General features: G+C 29.9%; 3 protein-coding genes across 6 annotated transcripts; all 3 read left to right on the top strand.

Annotated features, from left to right (window-relative positions):
* The first annotated feature begins 409 nt into the window (after window positions 1-409).
* LOC123294683 (cyclin-dependent kinase 12) lies at window positions 410-10,427 on the top strand. Of its 4 annotated transcripts, XM_044875793.1 has the most exons (8): window positions 412-547; window positions 835-1,110; window positions 1,522-2,449; window positions 5,429-6,348; window positions 7,723-8,374; window positions 8,636-8,840; window positions 9,023-9,291; window positions 10,082-10,427. In XM_044875793.1, exons 2-8 carry the CDS (start codon window positions 924-926, stop codon window positions 10,266-10,268), a joined length of 3,348 nt encoding a protein of 1,115 aa, XP_044731728.1. In that variant the 5' UTR covers window positions 412-547; window positions 835-923; the 3' UTR covers window positions 10,269-10,427. The 4 variants fall into 4 exon arrangements, with proteins under 4 accessions (XP_044731726.1, XP_044731727.1, XP_044731728.1 ...); XM_044875791.1 differs by having other exon boundaries at window positions 410-544; window positions 830-2,449; XM_044875792.1 differs by having other exon boundaries at window positions 411-547; window positions 835-2,449; window positions 5,429-6,021.
* Window positions 10,428-14,463: 4,036 nt separating this feature from the next.
* Window positions 14,464-18,128, top strand: LOC123295185 (protein gamma response 1). Its single transcript, XM_044876432.1, has 8 exons — window positions 14,464-14,516; window positions 15,254-16,163; window positions 16,455-16,649; window positions 16,714-16,791; window positions 16,866-17,000; window positions 17,138-17,246; window positions 17,388-17,490; window positions 17,763-18,128. Exons 1-8 carry the CDS (start codon window positions 14,483-14,485, stop codon window positions 17,783-17,785), a joined length of 1,587 nt encoding a protein of 528 aa, XP_044732367.1. The 5' UTR covers window positions 14,464-14,482; the 3' UTR covers window positions 17,786-18,128.
* Window positions 18,129-19,957: 1,829 nt separating this feature from the next.
* Window positions 19,958-24,958, top strand: LOC123295686 (probable protein phosphatase 2C 58). Its single transcript, XM_044877107.1, has 3 exons — window positions 19,958-20,181; window positions 22,665-24,311; window positions 24,554-24,958. Exons 1-3 carry the CDS (start codon window positions 20,071-20,073, stop codon window positions 24,812-24,814), a joined length of 2,019 nt encoding a protein of 672 aa, XP_044733042.1. The 5' UTR covers window positions 19,958-20,070; the 3' UTR covers window positions 24,815-24,958.
* Window positions 24,959-25,011: the final 53 nt, after the last annotated feature.

The raw sequence follows: 25,011 nt of genomic DNA on the forward strand, positions 1-25,011 counted from the left end.
TTTTTTCTAGTTTGAAATTAAAGTAATTTAGCGCCAACAACTTAACTTCCTGTCATATTAATACCCAACAATTAACTTTAAATAAATATTATATGAAGAGATTTACTATATTTAGAAAATTTTTATTATAATAATTAATATTTAAATAGAATTAATATATATTTTAAGGGAAATATTGAATAATTTTTATAAAAAGAATGCGAATTGATATCTTGTCACGTAATTCATATCCTGTTACGTTGACTACATTTATAATGGCTACCCTCTGAATATCGACAAGCACAGAGCAATATCTAGTCCGATAAAAATCTAAAATAATTACATGAATCCTAATCCATCGAATTGCATGATTATTAAAATATATTAAATAAGAATTAAATATATTATAATTAGAAAGAAATAATATTCTTTTAATATAATTATAAATGAAAAATGAGATCTTTTAAAAATACTTAAAACGTCAATTGCATAAAAATTCATAAAATTGGCGTATAATTAAGATAATTAAATAATTTCAGTGTTTAAATAGTTATATTACATGATACAGGTGAGTTTCCAATGATTTTTTTAATGTCGCGTTTTATTTGGGATAAATTTTATTAAAATCCTGGAATACCAAGCCTTAAAAATGGCGGACCACTTTTTTACTGACTGATTCATCATAATTTAAAAAAAACAGATAAAAATTTATTGATAATACGATGACAATATTTTTAATAACGTTTATAAATAAATTTTACTTACATTTTTTTCATAATTAGCATATGTGTGTTTTAATTATTTATTTTTAAAATTATAATTTAGGTTATGTGTTTTGTATTGGATTTTTTGCAGATGATCAGAATGTGTGTTTTAAGTTAATAAAATTTGTGTGCGAAAATTCATATGCGGTGTGTTATTAGACATGAATTTATATTTATATAATGGATCGCGAGCGTAAACATAGTAAACGTCACGGGGAGAAAAAAAAAGTGAAGAAAAGTCATAAGAAAAAGCGGTCTCGTGAAAATAGTTGTGGAGAAAATTATGTGTCGGTCGCGTCATCAGTGGTGAAGCCTCTAGTGGAATATTCTGATGTGAGCTCAGAAGATTTATCAGCGCCTGAAGCGGGTGAGATAGAAAGTGAAGGAAGTTTTTCTGTTAGTGACGGTGAAATTAGTGGGAAATCTTCTTTAATTAGGTCTGATAGGGTTCATAGAGTTAATAGTCGTACTCCACATAGTAGTAAATTAATTGAAAGTAGCAGTTATAAAGTTTTACCTTCAAATAGGCATTTGTTAGTTGTACCACCACCCCATCACTCCCCTACTAGATCGCGAGTAGTAGGTGTACATCGTCTTGATGTGGAAACGCCTGTAATAACGCGTACACCGTCGCCAAGTCCGTCGTCGACATCGGCGTCGGTTTTATTGAAACGTCATGAAAGGAAAAACTCTGTTTCATCTGATGAATCGCGTCTTCTTAAACATTATGATCCGAAGTTGATCCGGAATGTTATTTCACCTTCTACACCCGTTTTAGATGACATTGAGGAGGTCGAGCGGCGTCGAAGGAAGAAAGAAAAAAAACACAAGAAAGATAAAAAAGCATCCAAGAAAAAGAAGAAGAAATCAAAACATAGATCAAGAAGTACTAGTATTGATAGTATTGTCAATATTTCACCAGACGGTCAAACAAGAAGTTCTGTAGGTGTTGAAGCGGATCCATCAAATGTTAGTGATTGGGAACCAGAAACAGCATCACCGTTACCGTTTAGACCGGCTTCACCAGCAATACCAGATAATAAAAGTGTGTTAGGATCACCAGTATCACCGGATAGTTTTGAAGCGAGACCTTTATCGTCTACAGGTGGACGTATTAGTGAATCACCACGAACTAGAACACCGCCAATTCCATCACATCAAAAGAGTTATAACGAATCTCCACATACACCAATACTTCCACCGAAGGCTGACGAATCGAATTCAGCTATTGATGTAGATGCGTACGAATCGTATAGTTCAAGAAAATCACCAAGTCCTAGATTGCGTGGAAATAGTATAATTTCACCAGTGCTGGAGGACGATCATTCACCAAGACATTCGGGTTGGAATCGCAATAGTATTTCGCCAGTAAAATCACCGTATAGAAATCCAAGCCCGGATGTTATTCTCGTGAAATCAAGTAGGAGCAATGCCATTTCGCCACAACGTAAAAAACGAAAAGTTGAAAAAGAAAGTTACCATAAACGATACAGGCGTGAACGAGATCATATACATGATCGTATTCCAAGGCATATATCCAGATCAAGAAGTAGAAGTCCTGCACGAGTTCGACGACGAATATCTCGATCACCATCATGGACACGATCATCACATTATAGTCATTCAAGTAGTAGTCGATCACATAGAAAATATAGATCTCGAAGTCCACGGCCGTTAAGACCATCTAGTCCCAGAACACCGCCAAGGTATTTACTTTTATTTTTATTATTGTTCTTTTTATTCTTTATAAAAGGTAATTTGGTTGGCTGCATAATAGTGGAGTCAATGAATACATAAAACAGGCTTTCTTAGGAAGTCCTCAGGAACAGCTCCGATTTTGATGATTTTTTTTTCAGAACGATTCTTTTTGTATATTATTTAAAATCAGAAACATTTCAGATGGGGGAAATAAGCTGGAGGGGGAATAGCCAATGTCGTGACTGATATATCGACTCCCAGCCTAAATCGCTAATGATAGAAGTTTGAAATTTCGAGAAGTTATTGATTTTATACTGTAAATGTCACATAAAAAAGGATTTTTCGAAATTCATCCCCTAAAAGGGTGAAATAGGGGATGAAAGTTTGTATGAAAATATATAAAAACCGTCATTTTTGAGTTCATTTCTTAACCGATTTTAAAAATTCTTTCACCTATATAATGCTACATTATCAGCAAGTAAAATGGGATGTATTTTATTCTCAAAAAATTTAAGGTTCCGTAGCAAAAGTTAAAATCAATTAAATACTGAAACCGACATTTTTGAGTTCACTACGTTACCGATTTTAAAAATTCTTTCACGTATAGAATGCTACATTATCAGCAAGTAACATATATTGTATTTTATTTTCAAAAAATTTAGGGTTCCGCACTAAAAGTTAAAATCAATTTTTGGTGTGCGTGGAAAAAAATCACGCAAGAATGAATTTTGAAGTTGCAAAAATATTGTTTAAACAATATAAATAACTAGTAGTTATCCACGTTATAGTCTTCAATTCTCTTAAGTTCCCTTATGTTCACTATTTAATGGATTGTCCTGACCATGACTTTTAGTGCGAATTTCGAATAATTTTGAAAAGAACATTCGGCCATGTCACTTGTTGATAATATAGCATTCTATAGGTGAAAAAAATTTTAAAATCGGTAACGTAGTGAACTCAAAAATGTTGGTTTCAGTATTTAATTGATTTTAACTTTTGCTACGGAACCCTAAATTTTTTGAGAATAAAATACATCCCATTTTACTTGCTGATAATGTAGCATTATATAGGTGAAAGAATTTTTAAAATCGGTTAAGAAATGAACTCAAAAATGACGGTTTTTATATATTTTCATACAAACTTTCATCCCCTATTTCACCCTTTTAGGGGATGAATTTCGAAAAATCCTTTTTTATGTGACATTTACAGTATAAAATCAATAACTTCTCGAAATTTCAAACTTCTATCATTAGCGATTTAGGCTGGGAGTCGATATATCAGTCACGACATTGGCTATTCCCCCTCCAGCTTATTTCCCCCATCTGAAATGTTTCTGATTTTAAATAATATACAAAAAGAATCGTTCTGAAAAAAAAATCATCAAAATCGGAGCTGTTCCTGAGGACTTCCAAGTAAAAACACTCATTGACTCCACTATAAACACACAAAAATTTGTTAGTTGTTTGAAAATCAATTAGACGGCTTTTAAAAATTAAATTCAATGGTTAAAGAAACGTTTCTTGGGAGCCAACTGTGCGTTGTATTACGTTAGGTTAGGTTAGAGTGGCTGTCCTGGGGTGGGACACACTTAGACCATAGAGTCCGTTGTGATACCGTAAATGGGTTGGCCAATCCCCGGCCACTACTCCATGAACCATTTGGAGCTCTTTAAGAACAGCAGGAGGGCTTTGACGTCGACTAACTTTAGGTCGGAGAGGTCGTCAAAAAGAGCCTGGCTCAAGTTAGTCCATCTCCTCATGACAAGAGCTGGGCAGTGGCAGAGAAGATGAGACATTGTCTCCTCCTCGTCATCTCTGTGACAGCTCCTGCAGTAGTCGTGATACACTGCCAGGCCTAAGCGTTCAGCATGCTTGCCGCCCAGCCAGTGTCTTGTGATAGCCGCAACAACTTTGCGAACAGAGGCCCTTGGAAGTGATATGAGAACTTCGGATCGCCTGCGATTGTACTCAGACCATATCTGTCTTGTAGTACCACAAGTACGTTCTTCCCTCCATCTAAGATTGGCCTTTTTTTACAATATCCTCTTTCAGGAGTAACTTGCCGTTAGAAAATGGAACTCCCGGATATTTATTGATGCTTCTGTCTGGCAGCATCGTGCCATTTCTGGCAAGCTCGTAGGCTTCACAATTTCCTGGAATGTTCCTGTGTCCCGGTACCCAGCAAATTTATTATTATCAACTTTGCTACTATAGAAATGAAATTAAAAACAAAACAAAATTTAGAATACATATATATATATATAAGCCTACCATGGAAACTCCAAAATAAATAAATTATCTATGTCATGGCAACGATAAATATATCTATACAGAGTGATATCATTTTAATTTCTACTTTTTAAAAGTTGTTCTACTTAAAGGTTGCATCTTACAAAAACTTTGACTTTCAGGATCGTTTAAAATTCAACTCAAGTTCACAAATGATAAGAGATAGAAGAAATTTTAAAATAAAAAAATTACTTTTTATAAAATATAAGCCAAATGTTTTGGAAACATTTTTACGTAAAATCCAATGACTCCATTTACATTTGAATAAAAATTGTTTATTGAAATTTTTGCTTTGTTTTCGAAAAAAATTATCCTACGAAATATGTAATATTATAAAGAATCGCTTTCTAACTTAAAAATTTACTAATTTTTATTCGGATATTAAATATCGGTCTCCACTTCAAAATTTAAAACCTATATAATTGAGAAAAAAGGGGACAGGAGTCTTTGTTTTTCAAGTTGAAATTTCCTAGCGAAACAACTGGCTAACTTCTAATATTTTATAAAAAGAATTTTCCCAATTTTAATGTAAACCTATACATACGAAATATTCAATCAGCTGAAGCAACTATTATACATTAGGGATGTGCTTTCACTAACTAAGCTAACAAAAATTTGCTGTTATATAGAAATGTTAAAATTGATTACATTTTGATCCGATAAAATAAAAAAATTATTTTATTTTTATTTAAAATTTAGGTCAAGAGATATTCGCAGTCCAGAAAGAGTTCCAAAAAGTCCCACATCACGAACATTAAAATTAAAAGAAAAAATAAGCGATACAAGCTTGTTTGCTGAATTAGTTAAAGACAGGCATAAACGTGCTCTAGCATTAGAAAAACTTTTGGATAAGAAAGATGAAACGCCAAAAGTTGAATCCAATACTCCATCCAATACTGGTGAAGGTGAAATGGATATATCTGAACCTGAAACAAGTAACTCACAAAAAGAAAATGGAATTGATTTGTTTGCAAGTAATGACGATAGCAATGTTGCTGTTGTTGACATTCCAGTTCCAAATAAAATGGTGGATAGTAGGAGTAATGAAAATTCATCGGATAATATGATGAATATATCAAATGAAAATTCAATGGGTGCCATCGATACTGTGGATAATTCAGCAATAGTAAATCCTTTACCTGCACCACCCTTACCACCAATGTCAATTGTTTGTTCTACCAGTGACACCTTAATATCATCACATCCCACTACACCTAACGTAATCAACACAATCCCACCTTCATTTACTGGTGTTTCAACTACGGTGGTGGCTTCAGCGACAAATCAACAAGGTGCGATGCCTATAATACCTAAACCAGCACAATTCACTACCGCAAATCCAGCAAATCTTATATCAATTCAGCCATCATCATCCATAATTACAAATAAATTAACAACCGCTACTGATTCACAAAAAGTATCCAGCACACTTCCTACGCCGACTACAATCACTAATAAACCAAAGAGTCTTACTAAATTACCTTTACCACCAGGAATTAAACCTACTGACTTGGAAATTATTGAATCACCACCAAGCCGAACACCATCTCCTCCAAAACCAAAGACCCCTCCACCTCCGCCCAAGAAGTCAGGAATCATGAATTTACCTATGCCTCCAGGTAATTAATTAATACTTAATCCCATGATTACTTTTTCATTTCTATGTTTTTCATTAACATTTGCTTTTCATTTGTATATGTTTTTCTCATTTTAATGGAAAATATTTATAGTTTTTATTTTTGAATTGATATATGAAATCGTTATTTTTTTTTTTACTTTGTAGGTAATTATTTTATGGGATTTTAAAGCTAAGATGTCAGCGCCACAAATAAAAAAATGTTAACCATATCTGTTTGAGTCAGGTGTAAACAACATTTCTGTTAAATATTATATATCCATGTGATCTAACACCTTAAGTCCTTTTTTTTTATCGCTAGATAATCTTTCTTAGCATTAAAATCCCATAACTTGATGTCCGTTCACTAAATTTAATAGTCAAAACATTTTAATTAATCGCCATTTATATCAAATTATAAATTTTATATGGATTAATTACTTTACCTAAATTTTTCGCAAATGCTAATAAACATTGGGAATCTAGATACTCTATATAAATTTTTATTTAACAATTTCGCCTCAGCTTAAAATACACAAAAATTATAATCAAGTTCAATTTAAGTATATTTAAATTGCAGAAAAATTGAGTAAATTTATTATTAAGGACCACTTTTTACAATTTTTGGCAATTTGAATACGCCTAGAATCCTAGATGAAACGCTATTATGTTTTTTATATATTTTAGAATATATTTTAGAATTAAAATTAAACGCTTTTAACTTATTGGTAAAAAATAACCTTGCGAACCGCTTTATTTACTAACAATTTTAATTGCAAAAACAATCATATACAGTGTGTCGCATTTAAGATGAAGACACTCTCATATTTGCGTTATTTATAGGAATATCGATTTGAAAATTTGGACAGAAAATACAAGGTGATGGGTCACAAATTGACAAATAGGAATTTTGTCTAACGTCAGAGATAGTTAGGGATTTCGAAAAAAAATACCGTTAGAAAAAGTTGCTTAGAATATTTTTTTATACGTTTTTGACGTAAAATTACCCAAAAACGTGGGATACCTTTATTCGGTTCAAAAGATACAAATTTAACTGTTTCTAGGGAGGGAGAGGGATATACAAAAATTGGACCAATAGCGTTTCTAGCAACATCCGGAATATTAATCTAGAAGTTTTTCTGAACAAGAATTAATTGACAAAATGCAATCCTCGAATTTTGCACACTCAACTCAACATAATATTTCAAAATATGTCATAACGAATGACGATTATTATTAGTGAATTATGAACTTATACTTAGAATAATCTTATCATTTTCTATGAAACTATGAAAAACTAATTAATTATTAAACATTTTTTGTATATAAATTGAAAATGATTTTTAATTAAAATATTTTTCAATAAAAATTTTTTTAGTTGTACCTGGAAGTGAAGAATTAAGTGGTGAAGAAGATGCCACAACAACACCGCCACGACCGTTTGGTGTAAAAGGAAAATCAACTGATAAAGTACGTTCAGTGCCAAAACCTAAATTAAAGAGGCCAAAAATATTAAAACGTCGTGGTTCAAGAAATTTATCAACAGCTCCAATGTCTGCAACGGGCGGAAAAGATTGGGGTGAACGTTGTGTCGATGTATTTGAAGTAATTGCACAAATTGGTGAAGGAACTTATGGCCAAGTATATAAAGCACGTGATAAACGCGCCGGACAATTGGTTGCACTAAAAAAAGTGAGATTAGAAAATGAAAAAGAAGGATTTCCAATCACTGCCGTTCGTGAAATAAAAATTTTACGTCAATTAAATCATAAAAATATAGTTAATTTACGTGAAATTGTCACTGATAAACAAGATGCCTTAGATTTTCGAAAAGATAAAGGTTCCTTTTATCTTGTGTTTGAATATATGGACCATGATTTAATGGGACTTTTAGAATCAGGAATGGTTGACTTTAATGAAATGAACAATGCTAGTATTATGAGACAATTATTGGATGGACTTAATTATTGTCACAAGAAATACTTTCTTCACAGAGATATTAAATGTAGTAATATTCTTATGAATAACAAGTAAGTTCAATAATTATATATATATTGTTTTCACTTGTTTAAAATATTTTTAGCACTTATTTGTCCAAACAAAAACTATTTATGAACTAAACTTCCAAAAAATACTCAGTACTCGCGTCAACCGTTCGGTTGTCCTTAATCGCGTGATGAGAGATTTACTCATGCGTTCTGCACATGCATTAACATACTGCTTCCCTATCAAAACAGGATGTAAACAGGATGGTAAATTAACGTCCTTAACTAAATTTACAATTTTTCTAGGGGTGAAGTGAAGTTAGCTGATTTTGGATTAGCACGACTTTATAATGCTGAGGATAGACAGAGGCCTTATACTAATAAAGTAATCACCTTATGGTATAGGCCTCCGGAACTTTTACTTGGCGAAGAACGCTATGGTCCAGCAATTGATGTATGGAGTTGTGGTTGTATTTTAGGCGAATTATTTTGGAAAAAACCATTATTTCAGGTTATTTTTAATAATATTATCTCGTAATATTAGTACAGTATAATTTAGAATCGCGATCATCATTAAACAAACTTAGAATATCTTTCAAATTAATTAATAAATAAAATTTGATATACTGTACTAATATTTATGTAAATTGTTATTTGGACTAGAATGTCATGTTAAAAATAAAATTTTTTCAGGCTAATATAGAAATGATGCAATTAGAAATGATTTCGAGGCTATGCGGTACACCAACACCAGCAGTATGGCCGTCTGTTATTAAATTGCCATTGTGGCACACTTTAAAACCTAAAAAAATGCACCGGCGACGATTACGAGAAGAATTTGTTTTCATGCCAACATCGGCATTAGATTTGTTAGATAAAATGTTAGAGTTAGATCCTGAAAAACGAATCACAGCTGAAGATGCTTTAAAATCGTCTTGGCTAAAAAATGTACAACCTGATCAGTAAGTCATTTTATTTTTTTAATAGATCTTATTTTTTTTTGCAAATATTTTAAGTTCACAATTTTCCTGAAATAATGTATGTGTAATCTAAGGGTAGTTAACTGTAAATCCGAAATCCTTAAGTAAATAAAACAAAAACTAAAAATTTCTTCTACGGCAAGGTGTAAAAAAGTTTGTTCATGCCTGCTGAGCGAAATTTACGGAGTCATTATGATGTCTAGTTAACATTAGACAGAATAACAGTTGGACAATAAAATGTTCTCGAGTAATAAACAAATTTTGAGACAAAACAATTGTCTTTAATATAAATATTATCGAAGATAATAAATGAGAACTCTAGGATATATCGAAATAAATTTCGAATTTTGGACCAATTTCCTAGATCAGTTTTTTGTATTTTTAAAATACGTATTTTCGACTACCAAGTAGTCATCATCAGTAAGAATTAGCTAGTGATTACTTTGCACAATGATACTTTCGTGTGTCTACAATTTATACTGTTCACAGTATCTGTCAAATTGTAGTATCAGTGGCGCTAGCCAATCAACTTCCATCAGTTGACTAGTGCTTGGCCAATGAACGTGATACTTGTGGCAGTTCTTTACCTTCGGGAGATTCTGAAATCATTCGACTGCTTTCGATAATCTTCCATAAAAACAACGTATGTTGTTTTTTGCTCTCTCGAAAACAGAATGTAATAAATATTGTCACGAGGCCCTAAAATTTAGTTCTGCACACAACGAATAAGTATTTAGTTAATTTTTAACACAAAATATTTCTTTTTTACTAGAATGGCAGCACCTCAATTACCTCATTGGCAAGATTGTCATGAGTTATGGAGTAAAAAACGTCGAAAACAATTACGAGAACAACAAGAATCATTACAGAATTTACCACCAGGTAAACCCGGTGGTATTGCACGTGATATAAAAACATTAAATAAAGGAATAGATGAACCATCAGGATTAGTTGGGTGAGTCAGTCTTCTTGAAACGAAGTTGCGCTACTCCTGGAAATTACTAACTTAAAAATGGTGAAATATATTTTATTTCTCTTTACTATGTAAACAATTATTACAATTGTTCTACTTTCTTAAAAATGAGCATTATAAAATTGCTTGTTTACTTTAAATAATGGCCTATTTATATAAAATGAATATATATTATATATATTTATAAAAACTGTATAATAAATTTGTACATAGTAATTATTTAATGAAAACACGAAAATACCAAACGATTATTTTCGGGCTTTTTATCTTTATTATAAATGGAAAATAATTATGTAAAATAAAATGGCATCAGCGCGTGTTATATACATATTTTTTTTTTAAATTATAATTACACGGTTATTGTGTTTCAATGAGAATGTGTTATAGCATCTTATAAAAGTATTGGTGAAAATATAGTGTGTCCCCCGGACAGAGGTAACTATACTTGTAAATTTTCTTATTTTGCATTTTAAGAAAAAAAGTCATTCTTTATAAGAAGTTTTGTATATTATGAAAAGTATGTAGGAATATTTAAAACTTCTTAATAATGTACAGGGTAGTCAAAAATTTGGAATCACTATTTTTATTTTTGGTAAACTACCCTTCGGTTTTAAAAGTTGACTAAATGTTACTAAAAAAAGTTACTCGAAATTAACAATTATGACTTTAAACAAAATATCAAAAAGATCTTTCCAACTTTGACAATTCCATTCTTAGAGAATGTTTATCCGAGAAAATAAATTTTCTTGTTAATTTTCTTAACTAGTCCACAAAAAATTACATTCGCGGATAGTACATGTTAATTGATTTATTATTATTTTCTTTCTTACGTTTTTTTTTATAATTAGAGCTTTTGTTCAAATAAAAAATGATGCTCTAATTAAAGTACACTTATCTTCTTGATATTTTGTATAGAGTCATAATTGTTAATTGCGAGTAACTTTTCTTAGTAACATTTAGTCAACTTTTAAAAACGAAGGGTAGTTTACCAAAAATAAAAATAGTGATTCCAAATTTTTGACTACCCTGTACATTATTAAGAAGTTTTAAATATTCCTACATACTTTTCATAATATGCAAAACTTCTTATAAAGAATGACTTTTTTTCTTAAAATGCAAAATAAGAAAATTAACAAGTATAGTTACCTCTATCCGGGGACACACTGTATATTTTGACTGTTCAAATTAAAAAAAGACTGTTCAAGTTGTGGTTGGAATTATGGAATTGTGTATCCCAGGCTCGTGTGCAGGAATTATCCAAGGGAGAGGTTCAAAATTTTGTTCGCCATGTTAGGTCATAAAGTCAATAAAAACCAGAAATTCTTTTTTCGAGTAAGGAAACTTAATAAGGTCAAAATGTGAAATTCAGTCACTGTTTTTCAATAAATGAATTCTGCGAGGTACAGAAAAAAATTTTTCCAAAACTCTGTGTGCATCGACCTCCTCCACAACTCGATGTATATTGAACGAGGACTAAACCGTTTTGAAAACTTTCCTGTATTCTTCTCCAACGTTTCCTCTTCTTTCAAAATGTGTTTTTCAGCATCAGTAAGTTTGATAGCCTCGCCAAGATTCTGGTTTTCTGTTTGAAGTACTCGACTCAAAGACAAAGTCAAAGAATGTACCGAGCTCAAAATATGTATGGATATTTGATTCGTCAGTGGAAATGAGTCTCATAAATAGGTGCATTTACAGTACTATGTTGTTAGTGCAAAATGTATGTGGACAGATTCTCAATGGTAGGAGTTTTGTGTCCCCCAAAACTTCTCCCTTGCGCACGGACCTGGTGTATCCCGTTATGATTACGTTACACAAATACTAAAAAAAAAATAATAAAATATGATCTGTTAAAAAGATCATAAACCTGTTCTTTCCTGAGTAACACAAATGTTGAATTTAAAAATTGATGAGTTGTTACTCATTTTTTGTATAGTTAGAATCAAATGTTATATAATTATTATATTATTTAAGTTAATGATAAAGTGATAACTTTCTTATAATTTTCATGTACTATATATTATTATTAATAATCTTTTTTATTTAAAAAAAGAGATTTTAAATAGCTTTCACTTATATCCTGAAGAAAAATATGTATGAAAATTCATATCTTTTGGTACATCAAATGTTTATAAATTATCTTCGTTTTTTTTCCACTTGCATTTAGACGATCAGCTAGTGACTGAAAAAAATAATCAATGACAGGGAATGCATACAGGGTGGGTCATTTTAATAATATATTATGGATAATAGCTCGTTTTGTAGTTAACCAATTAAAAAACAAGTTAAACAAAAATTGCAGAATTTGATAGGTGACATTCTGACATCAGATTGGACCTAGTTCTCTGGGTTGATTTTAATAGTCAATTTAGATCCTAAAAGGTAAGAGATAGAATAAAACTTTAAATTGAGAAAGTTAATAAAACTTTAAATTGAGAAAGTTGATTCTCATAAAAAAATTTTGCCAAAAGTTGTCAAAGAACAATAGAGGAAATTCGCCTGTGACCATGGCTTTTACACGAAATTCTAGTTTCAAGGTCAGTAGACCTAGATCTTCAAATTATCTTGTTGGCTTTAGAAAAATTTTCATACAAAACTTGTCAAGGTCAATAAAGGTCATGTGTCTGTGTTAATAACTTTTAAGCCCAGGTAAATTTTCAAGATAATTTGAAGATCAAGGTCCAGTGACCTTGAAAGTAGAATAACCACAGAAAGCCATGGCCACAGGAGAATTTCCTCTATTGCTGTCAACTTTTGGCTGAAACATTTTTCTGTAACTAGCGAGTTTTCTTTCGATTAAATGCCATAACGACATATTTTTCCGAAAGCTAATAATTTTTGAAGAAATATTTTAAATAAAAAATGCTAGTTTATTTATGATGATCGATTTTCTAATTCAAATTGTTACTCTATCTTTGACCTTTTAGGATCTAACTTGACTGTTAAAGTTACCTGGAGAACTAGGTCAAATCTGATATCAGAACATGATTTCTCCCATCAAACTCTTCAATTTTTGTAAGTTATTTTTTGATTGGTTATCTAAAAATGGGCTATTAGCCATAATAGATTAAAATGGTCAACCCATATACAGCCACAACCAACAGAAAAATGTTCAACAGGTACACTAAAAATTCATTGGCAGGCGGTTTTCTCGTGTACAAACTTTAACATAACAATATTTTGTTAGCTAATATTGATTGTGTTGAAGTTTGTACACGAGAAAACCGTCTGCCAATAAATTTTTAGTGTATTGAAAAGTTTAGTCTTGTCTTTTATTCAAATGAATGGCAGACTGTAAAAAGTTGTTCTCTTTGTTTTACAAACAAATGCTTTTTTGTTGTTGCCTGTGGCTGTATATAATGTCCTCTTATCATTGGCAGACTGTAAAAAATTGATTTTTTTCTGTCACGAACTGACAATCTTTCATTCTAGGATATAATGAATATATCGAATTTAATAAAAAATTCATTTTGTTTTAATTTGGAAGAAAAATAATGTACTGTTTTCAAATAAAGAAGTTTCACAAAAGTTATTTTTTTACATTATTCATTTATTTATTCAATTTATTTTTTTTAAAGAATCCATCCTTTTTACAGACTAAAATTGTGTGATACAGGTGTATATGTTTATATCAAATTAAAGACTGAGAAATAGTGTGATTAAAAAGAAAATTTTGCACAATTTTAGACTGTCACGAGTAGAGTATTTAAAAAATAAATTATTGAACAATTTTTATTACAGATAGAAATTATTTGACGGCACTTAAAAAGTGAGTCAATGTAAAATCAATCTTCATACATATTTCTCTTTGCAATAATTTTGTGATAAATAAAAATTGAACAAATTATGTATTTAAAAAAAAAAAAAAAAAAAAACAAATAAAATTATGGGTTTCCTAATTTTAAACAATATAATTTTTATAAATGTAAACCTGTGTTTTTAATTCTAACCTATTATTATCCCTATTATCCCTGTTTTTTTTTTTTTTAAATTAAATTTGGCATATGACAGATATTTTGAAACATTGAGGTTATATTTCAATGTGTTCATTTGTGAGTTTGAATTAGAATGTCTCGTTTTTAATTAAAAATGGTTAATTTAAGTTTAAAAAGTACACGAACATTAAAAAATGTGTGGGAATCATTATATGATAATAAAACATTATCGTTTTTTGATGAAAATGATGAATTTTTACCTATATTTATGTTGATGAAAATTTTAGAACAAAAGGTGCAAGGTAAGTAAAAAATACAAAATAATTACAGAATAAATAAAACAACGTAGACCTAACTTAATAAACAATGACTAAAAACTATCTGTTCTAGAAATAGTGTAGAATTTATTACGATTATAATCTCAAAAATAAAAGCTCGAATAAAACTCTATCAATAACAAGTGAAAATAAACAATTAACTGAGTTAATTGTTGAAATACCATATATAGACAATGTTGATGACGCCACACACACATTAAATAGCCACACACACATAACTGATATTCCCATATTAATATATACTATAAAATTTGCACCTAATAAGCGCCCTCGTGGGTAAACAGTAATGTTCACAAAAAAATGTTTCAAACAAAAGTTGTTTATTTTTTTATAAGAAACATTTTTTACATTTAAACTTTTGTTCTATCTCTAACGGTTTACAAGTTGGGTCCTACGGACCCTAGACCCAATTGACCTATGTTGCCCATTTACGAACTCGATCTCACTTTTTATGTCCTAAGCAGGCTGTAATCTTGGTATCATTTTTCGTTTTTGAGTTATCGTGTTGACAGACAGATGGACAGACAACCGGAAATGGACTAATTAGGTGATTTTATAAACACCTATACCAAAATTTTGTTCGTATCCTTAATATTTTTAAGAGTTACAAACTTGGGACTAAACTTAGTATACCTTGCATATTACATATACGCATGGTATAAAAATTGTGAATTTACTTTAATGCTTGGTAAATATTTCAGAATTGGTGACAAATCAAAGGAAATGTACTTGTAAAAATCCTGCTAGGAAACTAGATAAAAGTATACAAAAAGGATTAAATTCACCAGAAACTATTTTAGATTTCAAAGAACAACATAACAAAGTAATTGGGGATTCTCCTAACGAAATAATTAATGAACAATATCAAAATACACCAAAAAGTTCACCAAAACGTTCTATTTATAATGAAAGAAATCTTTGTGAAGAAATAGTTGTTGAAGAAACTGAAAATATACAAGAAGAATTAAATTTCAGTAATAAACATTCCAGTAATAGCGGAAAAAGGCTTTCTAAAGAAAGAATTATTAAAGAAAACCTTTCTCCTAATGAAATAATTGATGAAGAAAATCAAAATACACCAAAAAGACTAAGTTCACCAAAACGTTTCATTTTTAATGAAAGAAATCTTGCTGAAGACACTGAAAAAATACAAGAAAAATTAAGTTTTCATCATAAACATTCCAGTAATAATGAAAAAAGACTTACTGATAACATAATAATTGAAGAAACTGAAAATATCCAACAAAATTTACCAAATCCGTTTGTAAAAACTGAAACGAAGTTTTCAGATCCATTTTTAGTAATAGAAGAAACTGAAAATCTCGAAGAACAATTAAATTTACCAATACACGAAAAAAGACTTTTTAGTCAAATTATTGATCTAGATTCAGGAAGTGACTCAAGTTTGGACATAATCAATGAGAGTTGTGTAACAAATAGTATTGAAACTAGTCCTGTATTAAAAAATAAAAATATTAAAAAGATTAGTAGGCTGAGGAAAAGTTTGAAATTAGATAGAAGATTTAAAAGTGATGATACAGGAATAAAAATACTCAAAAATGATATGAATGAAACTAAAAAGAAAGATAGTCCGCATAAGTCTAAAAAAGTGTAAGTTTTATTTTTTATATTTTAAATTAATTTCAAAATCGTATTAGTAAAATATTGATAAATGGAAGTTGCAACCCCGCCAACTGGTCATAATAATTCGTACTAATTAAAACAGGAAGTGTGCCCGTTTTCAGTAGTTCTAATTTAGACTACCAGATGGCAATACTTGTACTCATCATTTTTAAAGGACAATATAAATATTCAAAATCAAATCAGATAACTGAGAGTTGCAACACGACATTTTTCGAACAAAAAATATATATTAATACATTAATTTTAATGATTTTTTAGCATACAATCGAAATTGGACACCATATATAAAACCGAAAAGATAAAGCCAAAGCCTCTTGAAGCTGTACAAAAAATTATACAAAATAAAGATAATATACAGAAAAATAAACAAGAATTAGAATCATCGAAGACTGTAAAAAATTTTGAGAAGTTTGAACGTATTCAAAATGATTTCCTCGATCCTGATGAAACTCAGTATAATAAGCATATTTTTTTCATTATATACGTACATACTAAATTATTATTTACTTTATTACAGACTGGATCCATTTGCTCCAACATTTTATTGTCCGAATCCGACAACACCTGTAAAAACTACTAATGAAGAAAAAGTCAAGTAGGTCCTTCTTTAGTATAATTTTCATTATTGATATTTAAACCACTAAATTATGAGTATGATTTTTTTTTTAGATTATCGCATGCAAACAAACCAAAATTAAATGATTGTTATGTAAATGAAAATGCAGACGAAATTAAAAAAGAAAATTTAGAGGAAGAGAAGCCAAGACAAAATATTAGGAAATTTAGAGACACTAGTTATGACAGGTAATTAAACGATTCGATTTTTTCCCCCAATTTTCTAGATCAATTTTTGTTTTATACAAATACATATTTCGACGTGCAGAAGTATGTAGATTCCATCATGTTTTTACTGATTTCTAAATGTTTTTTTTTTTTAACAGAATTCCTGAACATGACGATGAACCTAAATTTGCGCATCGACGATATGCAGTTCGAAAAAAGGCAGATAGAGCCAAATTAAAAGGACAAACGTGTTATCAATGTGAAGCAGTAAGTATTTTAATAGCGTGACGAATAACTAGATTGTTTTGGTGGTGAAATAAGCTGCCAGGCACCTTAAAAGATATTCCTAAGGATAGAGTGAGACCGAAGTCGGAAAGTCTAGGTGTATTGATTTATTTTTGTTTTCAGTTTTTTAAGGCAATGGGAGGAGATAGTGAAAAACGGTATCAAGATAATTTAAATAAATGTTCGCGTCATCGCGATAATTATGCTCCGAGTAATACTCCACCAGGTGAGGATAATATTTTTATTTAATTTATAATATATTCATAATATATTACACTGCCACCCTCTCCCTCTCATATTCTTCCTTATAAATTAAAAGTGAGTCGGTTGAGCCGTTATGGATTTATAATGTTTTGGCTACATTTAGTCGGAAATAATGTTCACCGACTTAGTTTCACCAATTTGTTATTTATTTGTATACACCTATAATTTTAATTAATTTTCTTTGATAATAATTTTTAATAATCTACTAATAAGCTTTTTACTTCTTATTTACAGGATTTTGGAAGCCAACATTTTAACGAAAAATGTCTTATCTTAACTGCTTCAAAATAAAGAAAATATTATTTTCAATTAGAATTGAATATTTTTGTTCAGTGGAACCAAGACTATGATTCCCTAATATACGACCGTAACTACGATTCATGTATTTCTTTTTTTACTATAATGTTGAGACAATCAGGGAAAAGTATCGAAATTTAGTGATACAAACCAATTCGATCGCCACCTTGAAAATAAAGTTCACTCATTTTCCCAACTTTTCTTTAGAAAATACTGAATAATTTTGATTTTTTTTTTAAATAACATAAAAAAAGTGAAAAAGATTTTAAAAAATTATAACGAATTTAAAACGTTGATTTTGCGCTAACTTGTGTATTTTTGTTAAATTTTTTATTATTTTTCCACAATGTTAAAATTGTTAAAATTGTTGAAAATTTAGAATAAATGAAAACGTTATCCCGAAAAATGACTTTATACTGTATAAAATGTGAAATATGTACAAATATATATAATAAAATATCGTTTATATCAATTTTTCTGATTTAATTATTATTATTCAATATTATACCTACCTTTATCTTTTATCCTTTACATCGATTTCAGGAATATCAAACAGAACCTTCAATTTTAACAAAATATTACTACAATTATTCATTTATAGGTAAGATTATTAAAAAAGGTGAGTAGAAGGTATTTATATTACATTATTGATAAATATAACAAGTCTAAGGTGGAGTAGTGGCTAGCGCAGTCGCCTCCGGTTAATAAGTACCTCGGTTCGAATCTAGCAATGCTTCGATTACTTTTTAATTATATAAATTACCGAAATAAAATAATTTTTTGTAGATAATTGTTATGAGAACCAAAAATAACAAATAAGTAAGAGAGCGGGGTATATTTTATGTTGTTTTAATTCCCACCCCTCTGACAGAAGAGTGATTTATGACATAAGTAGGAAAGTGGGACTAACAACATAATTACATTTTTTTTTTTGTGAAATAACATGTTCTCCTATTACAGAATCTTATAAAATTTAATTTTGTAGCATGTACAACAAAAAAGCAAGCAAAATAAGTATTTTTTTAATATTTTGTAATAGGAGAATATGAGTGAGATAAACTATATGACATGTTCTCCTATTAAAAAGTTTCAAATTTTAGCATAACCAAGCCATTTTTATACATATTTTTAATATTTTGTAACAAGAGAACAAAATTTTCAACAGTGACATATTTATGACTGTTTAAATTCCCACCCCCTGACAGAATTGTGATTTATGACATATGTATAACTGACGTTATTTATAGCAAGAGGGCGTGTTATATAGATAATTTAAACTATAAAAAGAGTGGAAAATTTTCAACATCAGAAAAAATTCATTTAATTTAAAAGTAAAAATGTTAGCCATACCTGGATACGAACCAGCGTACCTTGGATTCATAGGCAAGTCTTATACTGACACAGCCACTCAGTTTATTGACATCTATATAATTAACTTAACAGTTATCTTTACTTAATAAATAATTAATTAATAATGAATGTGAAATATTTATATCCAAAAATTGTTAATAATAAACGAACAATCAATAATTTCTTAAAATACATTGATTAAAGAAGTAAAAAGTGGAAATCAATAGTATGGGGGGCTAACTTATGGACAAATAATTGTTTAATAAATAATAAATAAACAACGATCGAACCAATGAAGAACAAACGACGGACAATGAATTAAAAAAGATTTATAATTAATTAACCCGAACAAACTTTTTTGGGGGGCCAAATTACGTTAGTTGATATATTAGTAATTTGCCAATTCACCGGGTAATAATAATTGAACTGCGGCTTGAATTTCCCGACTTGTGATTGTTGAACGTTTGTTATAATCAGCCAAACGTGATGCTTCAGCAGTATTGTGTAAATAGGACTTAAAAAATAGTTTTTATAATTTAAACTAGTCTTTACATAAAAGTTACTAACATATAACTTTTGATTAAAGTTGGTAGTAATGTAAATACAAATTTACAGTACACTTGTATTAAGATGACTTTGCACAGCATAATATTTCTCACATAAAAAAGGATGGATAAAGTGAAAATAATGCAACAAACAAAGATACCAACATACTACTATTGTAAAGAATATATTAATATTATAAAAATTACTATTTTATAATAATTCCCTACAAAGTGTGGGGATGGGAATATGGATGTGACTGTTCGATCTGCCGGTATAATTTCCCGCTTGGAATAATACAGTCCTTAAGTTTTTTTTTGAAATAATTAAATTTGTTTAAATTAAATACAAAATGGGTGCATATTTATCAGAACCGATCACAGAAAAAATATCCAGTGATGAAATTGGGGAACGATTATCATGTGGGGCAAGTTCTATGCAAGGTTGGCGGGTTAGTCAAGAGGTAACGAAAATTCAATTTTTAATCGTTTATAATTTTAATTTAAAAAAGGAACCTTTTAATAGCTGTACAATTTTTGCAAGTGCTAACTTATTAAAAAATATAATGCCTTGCAAAAATTATATAAAATATCCTTGTTTACATTGATATCCGATATATTGTAACGACTATTAAAATGTTTACACAGTTTATTCTATTAATTTACGAAGAATGCAAAAAACAGTTACTCCGAAAATTTATAATTTGTAAATTTTTCATTTTGAACAAAGCACTTTTTGAAATTATAAACATGGTAAAATCAATTTCAATTAAAATTTCACTAGCTTTATGAATATTTCATGAATTTTCATGAAAATTTCAATTGTAATACGTCATGAATATTTCAGTTCGCGAAATGTTCTCGTATAATCAGTTCTAATTTGTACAATTTTTAACGAAAGTTATAATTTGTACGGAAATTTGTTCAAAAGACTAGTATTTATTGATAAATTTGTAGTCAATTAATCTTATCACATAAATATGAAAATTAAAAGTTCATTTACGTAAAGTTTAAAAGTATGTATTTTGCTAAGCCATGCTATTTAATTCAAAATTTCAGATTTATAAATGAGATAAAATTAAAAAAAGCTTTCAAAAATTTAAAATCAAATTAATTGTAAAAATTTTGTGTTATCTACGATTTTGATTATTAGCTCAAAGCTCAAATTTAGGCTTTTAAATGTAATAATCTGTTTTCTGAATATCGAATTACAGTCGCTAACAATAATGCTACACATTTTAAGTCCTGTAAATCAGTTTATTTAGGTAATTTGTCCCCCCAAATCACTTAAACTTAACCCCACATTTTGTTTTATTTATTCGAAATATTATACTTAAATGTATCCATAGAAAAAAACAAAATTTTCTTACCGCATGGTGCACGAGAAAAATATATGGGATCTTATGAGTATCCTTATACAATAATTCTGGAAATTGAGGGTTTATAAAAAAGAAGTAGACTTGAGCTTCTAGAAACAAACTTTTTAATAGATAGAACGAAATTTCAAGCGTACATCAGTAAAACATTCAAAACGATTTACCGTATACTTTCTATTTAATTAATTTTATAATATTTTAAGTGTCCGACAATCGAAATAAGAGTGAAACTTTAAACTTAAACAAGTTTTGTATGAGATAACATATTTTATTTATTTTCAAGAGTATTTTATTACATTTTGTGTAATATAGCCTGTGTCAAAAAAACGGACGGATTTGCATGTATCTCTATGGAAACCGTGCGTTTTTTGTGACACAGAGTGTATATAAAACGATAAAAATATAAACTTGTAGTGGCATAATCATCACGCAACATTACATGCAGTGTTAATACATGGAAATTTTTGTTTTTTCAATCAAAATGAGTTCTTAACTAGATCTATAGAGCGTCTGATTTTCCTCGTTTTAAAAAATTTAACCAACTGGTTTAGTAAATAACACGCGAACGTAGGTCGAATGTTTGAAACGTGAGATCTGGCCCAGCGCCCTTAAAAGAAAACACAAACAATAAAATCGATGATATCTAACCCGATCTATGTGATCGAACCATCAATAAATTATATATATCACGTTATGTTTGTGTGTCAGTATGTGTGTCTGTCTGGGCTATCGTAGCTCCTAAACGAATAAACCGATATTAATTTATTTGCTTGTTTGTTAGCTTATTTAATCGAGAGTGTTCTTAGCTATATTTCAAGTAAATCGGTTCACTTTTGAGAGAGCTACAAGAAAAAAATCGCATTTGTCGAAATTTTTTTTAAAAATTTCAAAAGTCAAAACAAATAATATAACTGTTGGTTTTTTAAACTTTTCTAATTTATTAAAAATAATGCAAGCATTGACATTCAAGACTTTCTATACAGGATATTTCAACAATTAACACAGTCAATTGTATGTTTCAAACCTTCTCTCTTCGATTTTTTTCGAAAAGATTGCATTTTCAAATTATCATGATGACGTCATATTTGAGTTATCGTTTTGAAAAAACGCAGCCTTGAATTTGTCGGACACTATGGCTACTTGATAACATTAATAATTATTAGACAATTCAGCAAAAGTAAACCATGTACGAATTCAAAATCGTACTGCTCATCGGTGCAATATTTTTCTCGTACAAAATATTTTATTGTTTAAAAATTATTAATGCTATCAAGTGGTCATAGTGTTCGACAAATTATCTGCTGCGTTTTTATATTACATATAACGTCATCATGCTCATTTGAGAACGCCGACTTTTCGAAGAAAAATCTTAGAGGAAAGTTTAGTAGACTCGTCAAATGGAAGCCACTTACGAAGTATGTATTTATCATTTGAAAAACCCGAAATGTCCTACGGTCTATAAAGTTTTGAACTGTTATACGAAAATCAAAATGTAATTCTTATGCTCTTTGCATTACGACCTCTTCATTTATACACCGACTTATTTGTAATTGTATCCATTTTTTTTTCAGGATGCACATAATTGTATTATAGATTTTGATGAAAATACATCACTGTTTGCAGTCTATGACGGTCATGGAGGGCATGAGGTAGCTTTATATTGTTCACAAAAATTCCCAGAATTTTTAAAAACAGTCGAATCTTATAAGAAAAAGGACTATAAACAAGCATTAATCGATGCATTTCTTCAATTTGATGGAACATTACCGACTCCAGAAATTACTGAAATATTAAAAGAATTAGCTGGAGATAAGAAAGAAAATAAAGATGGTGAGGTTGAATATTCTGATGAAGAAGAACCACAAGATGAAATCAATCATTTATGCGAGGAAGCTTCAATGCCTCTCGAAAAAGTTATGGAAAAATATCAAAATCAACATTTGCTTAAAGTACAAGATAAAAAACCAATATCACCGTATTTACGGTATAAAAAAGAATCTCGAATTGCTGGAGATGGCGCTGGATCGTCAGGAGAAAGTAAATCATTTAAACCCAGTAAATTAACCAAAGAGCTAAACGGTGAAGTTTCTACAGAATCAGGGGATTCAATAGAGAATGATAGTAAGGAAAAAGTTAATAATGATGAGAAATTATCAGAAACCAAGTCTAGCGATAATAAAACAGAAGAAAATAGTAAGTGTGATGAAATTAAATCGGATGCAAATAAATCAGAAGAAAGTGGATCAGGTACCAAACCAGAGGCAAGTAATTCTGAGAGTAATAAATCAGAAGAAACTAAATCCGAAAGTAATAAATTAGAAGAAACAAAAGAAAATAAAATAGAAGAAAAAAATGAAGAAAAGCCTTCGGTAAATGGTGATGTGACAGATAAAAATGAGGAAGCAACAAATGGCGAATCAATAAAGGGCAAGGGTAAGGCTAAAAAATCCCCTCAGAAGGTATTGAAAGATCGTAAAGCAAAAAAAATGGGTATTAGTACTGAAAATATTCAAGCCATATATAGTGCGATTTTATCAGGGTTCGTTCCTGATGAAGATACTGAAGATTCAGATGATGAGCATGACGATACATTTAAGGCAGATGAAGTAGAAAAAAATAGTTCTGAAGAGGAAGAGGAGGAAGAGGATGATGAAGATGATGAGGAAGATGAGTCAGATTTAGGAGAAGAAGAGGCTACTGATGAAGAAGATGATAGTAATGAGATGAATGACGATGATGATTTCAAAATGCCCATGACCGAAGAACCAGGATTTGATAGTGGATGTACGGCCGTCGTTGCTCTTTTACGTGGTGATGAATTGTACGTTGCAAATGCTGGTGATTCAAGATGCATAGTTAGTCGTAAAGGTGAAGTAATCGAGATGAGTCAAGATCATAAACCAGAAACTGAAGAAGAAAATGATCGAATTGTTAAAGCAGGCGGTAAAGTTACAAGTGATGGACGAGTAAATGGTGGATTAAACTTATCAAGAGCTATTGGTGATCATGCTTATAAACAAAATAAAGATTTACCAGCTGAAGAACAAATGATTACAGCATTACCAGATGTTACAAAAATTTCTATCACACCAGATGATGAATTTTTAGTGTTAGCATGTGATGGTATTTGGAATTTTATGAGTAATGAGGAAGTTATTGAATTTGTTAGGCCACGTTTAGCTGATGGTAGAAGAAAAATATCAGAAATTTGTGAAGAGGTATGACTTTTGTTTTTAACATCTTATTTCAGTATTCCTAGATTGGGATTTGAGTTCCATGTAAATCAAATCCCAACCGTTTTTAAATTCGTTAAAGTCGAAAGAAATTAACTTTTGAATGTCCGTTAATAGTATCAAGTTTAATTTAACTTTTAACTTTAAATTGTAATTTTCTTTCTTGATTCGTAGTCAACAAATTTTTGTTCCTTTCATGATTCTAAAAAAGTCTTGTTTTTCTTCAGATGTTCGATCATTGCCTAGCTCCAAATACAATGGGAGATGGTACAGGATGCGACAATATGACTGCAATAATTGTGCAGTTACAGAAAAAAATTGTCGGTGGACTTAAAAGAAGTGCAGAACCATTATCACCAAAACAAGCTACCGAAGAAAAGCGACTCAAATTAGATGAAAAAACCGAATCAACGACAACACAATCTGAAAAATCCATAAATGAAAGCACATCTGAAACAACAGATACAAAGCAAGAATCTAACTTGTAGAGAGAGAAAGACGAACGGGATACATTAATTTATGAACTGAAAATTTAATGGATTATTTCTTAATCTATACACCATTAAACTAATTATTGCGAAGGGGCCTTTTTTAAGTTTGTAAAGTTATACATTTCATAATTAAGGAATAATTTAAAAAAAACATGACTGTGTTGTAACAGTTATTGACAACAACAAAAAAAAAA

This window comes from Chrysoperla carnea, chromosome 3, assembly GCF_905475395.1.
Source record: "Chrysoperla carnea chromosome 3, inChrCarn1.1, whole genome shotgun sequence".
Taxonomy (NCBI): Eukaryota; Metazoa; Arthropoda; class Insecta; order Neuroptera; family Chrysopidae; genus Chrysoperla; species Chrysoperla carnea.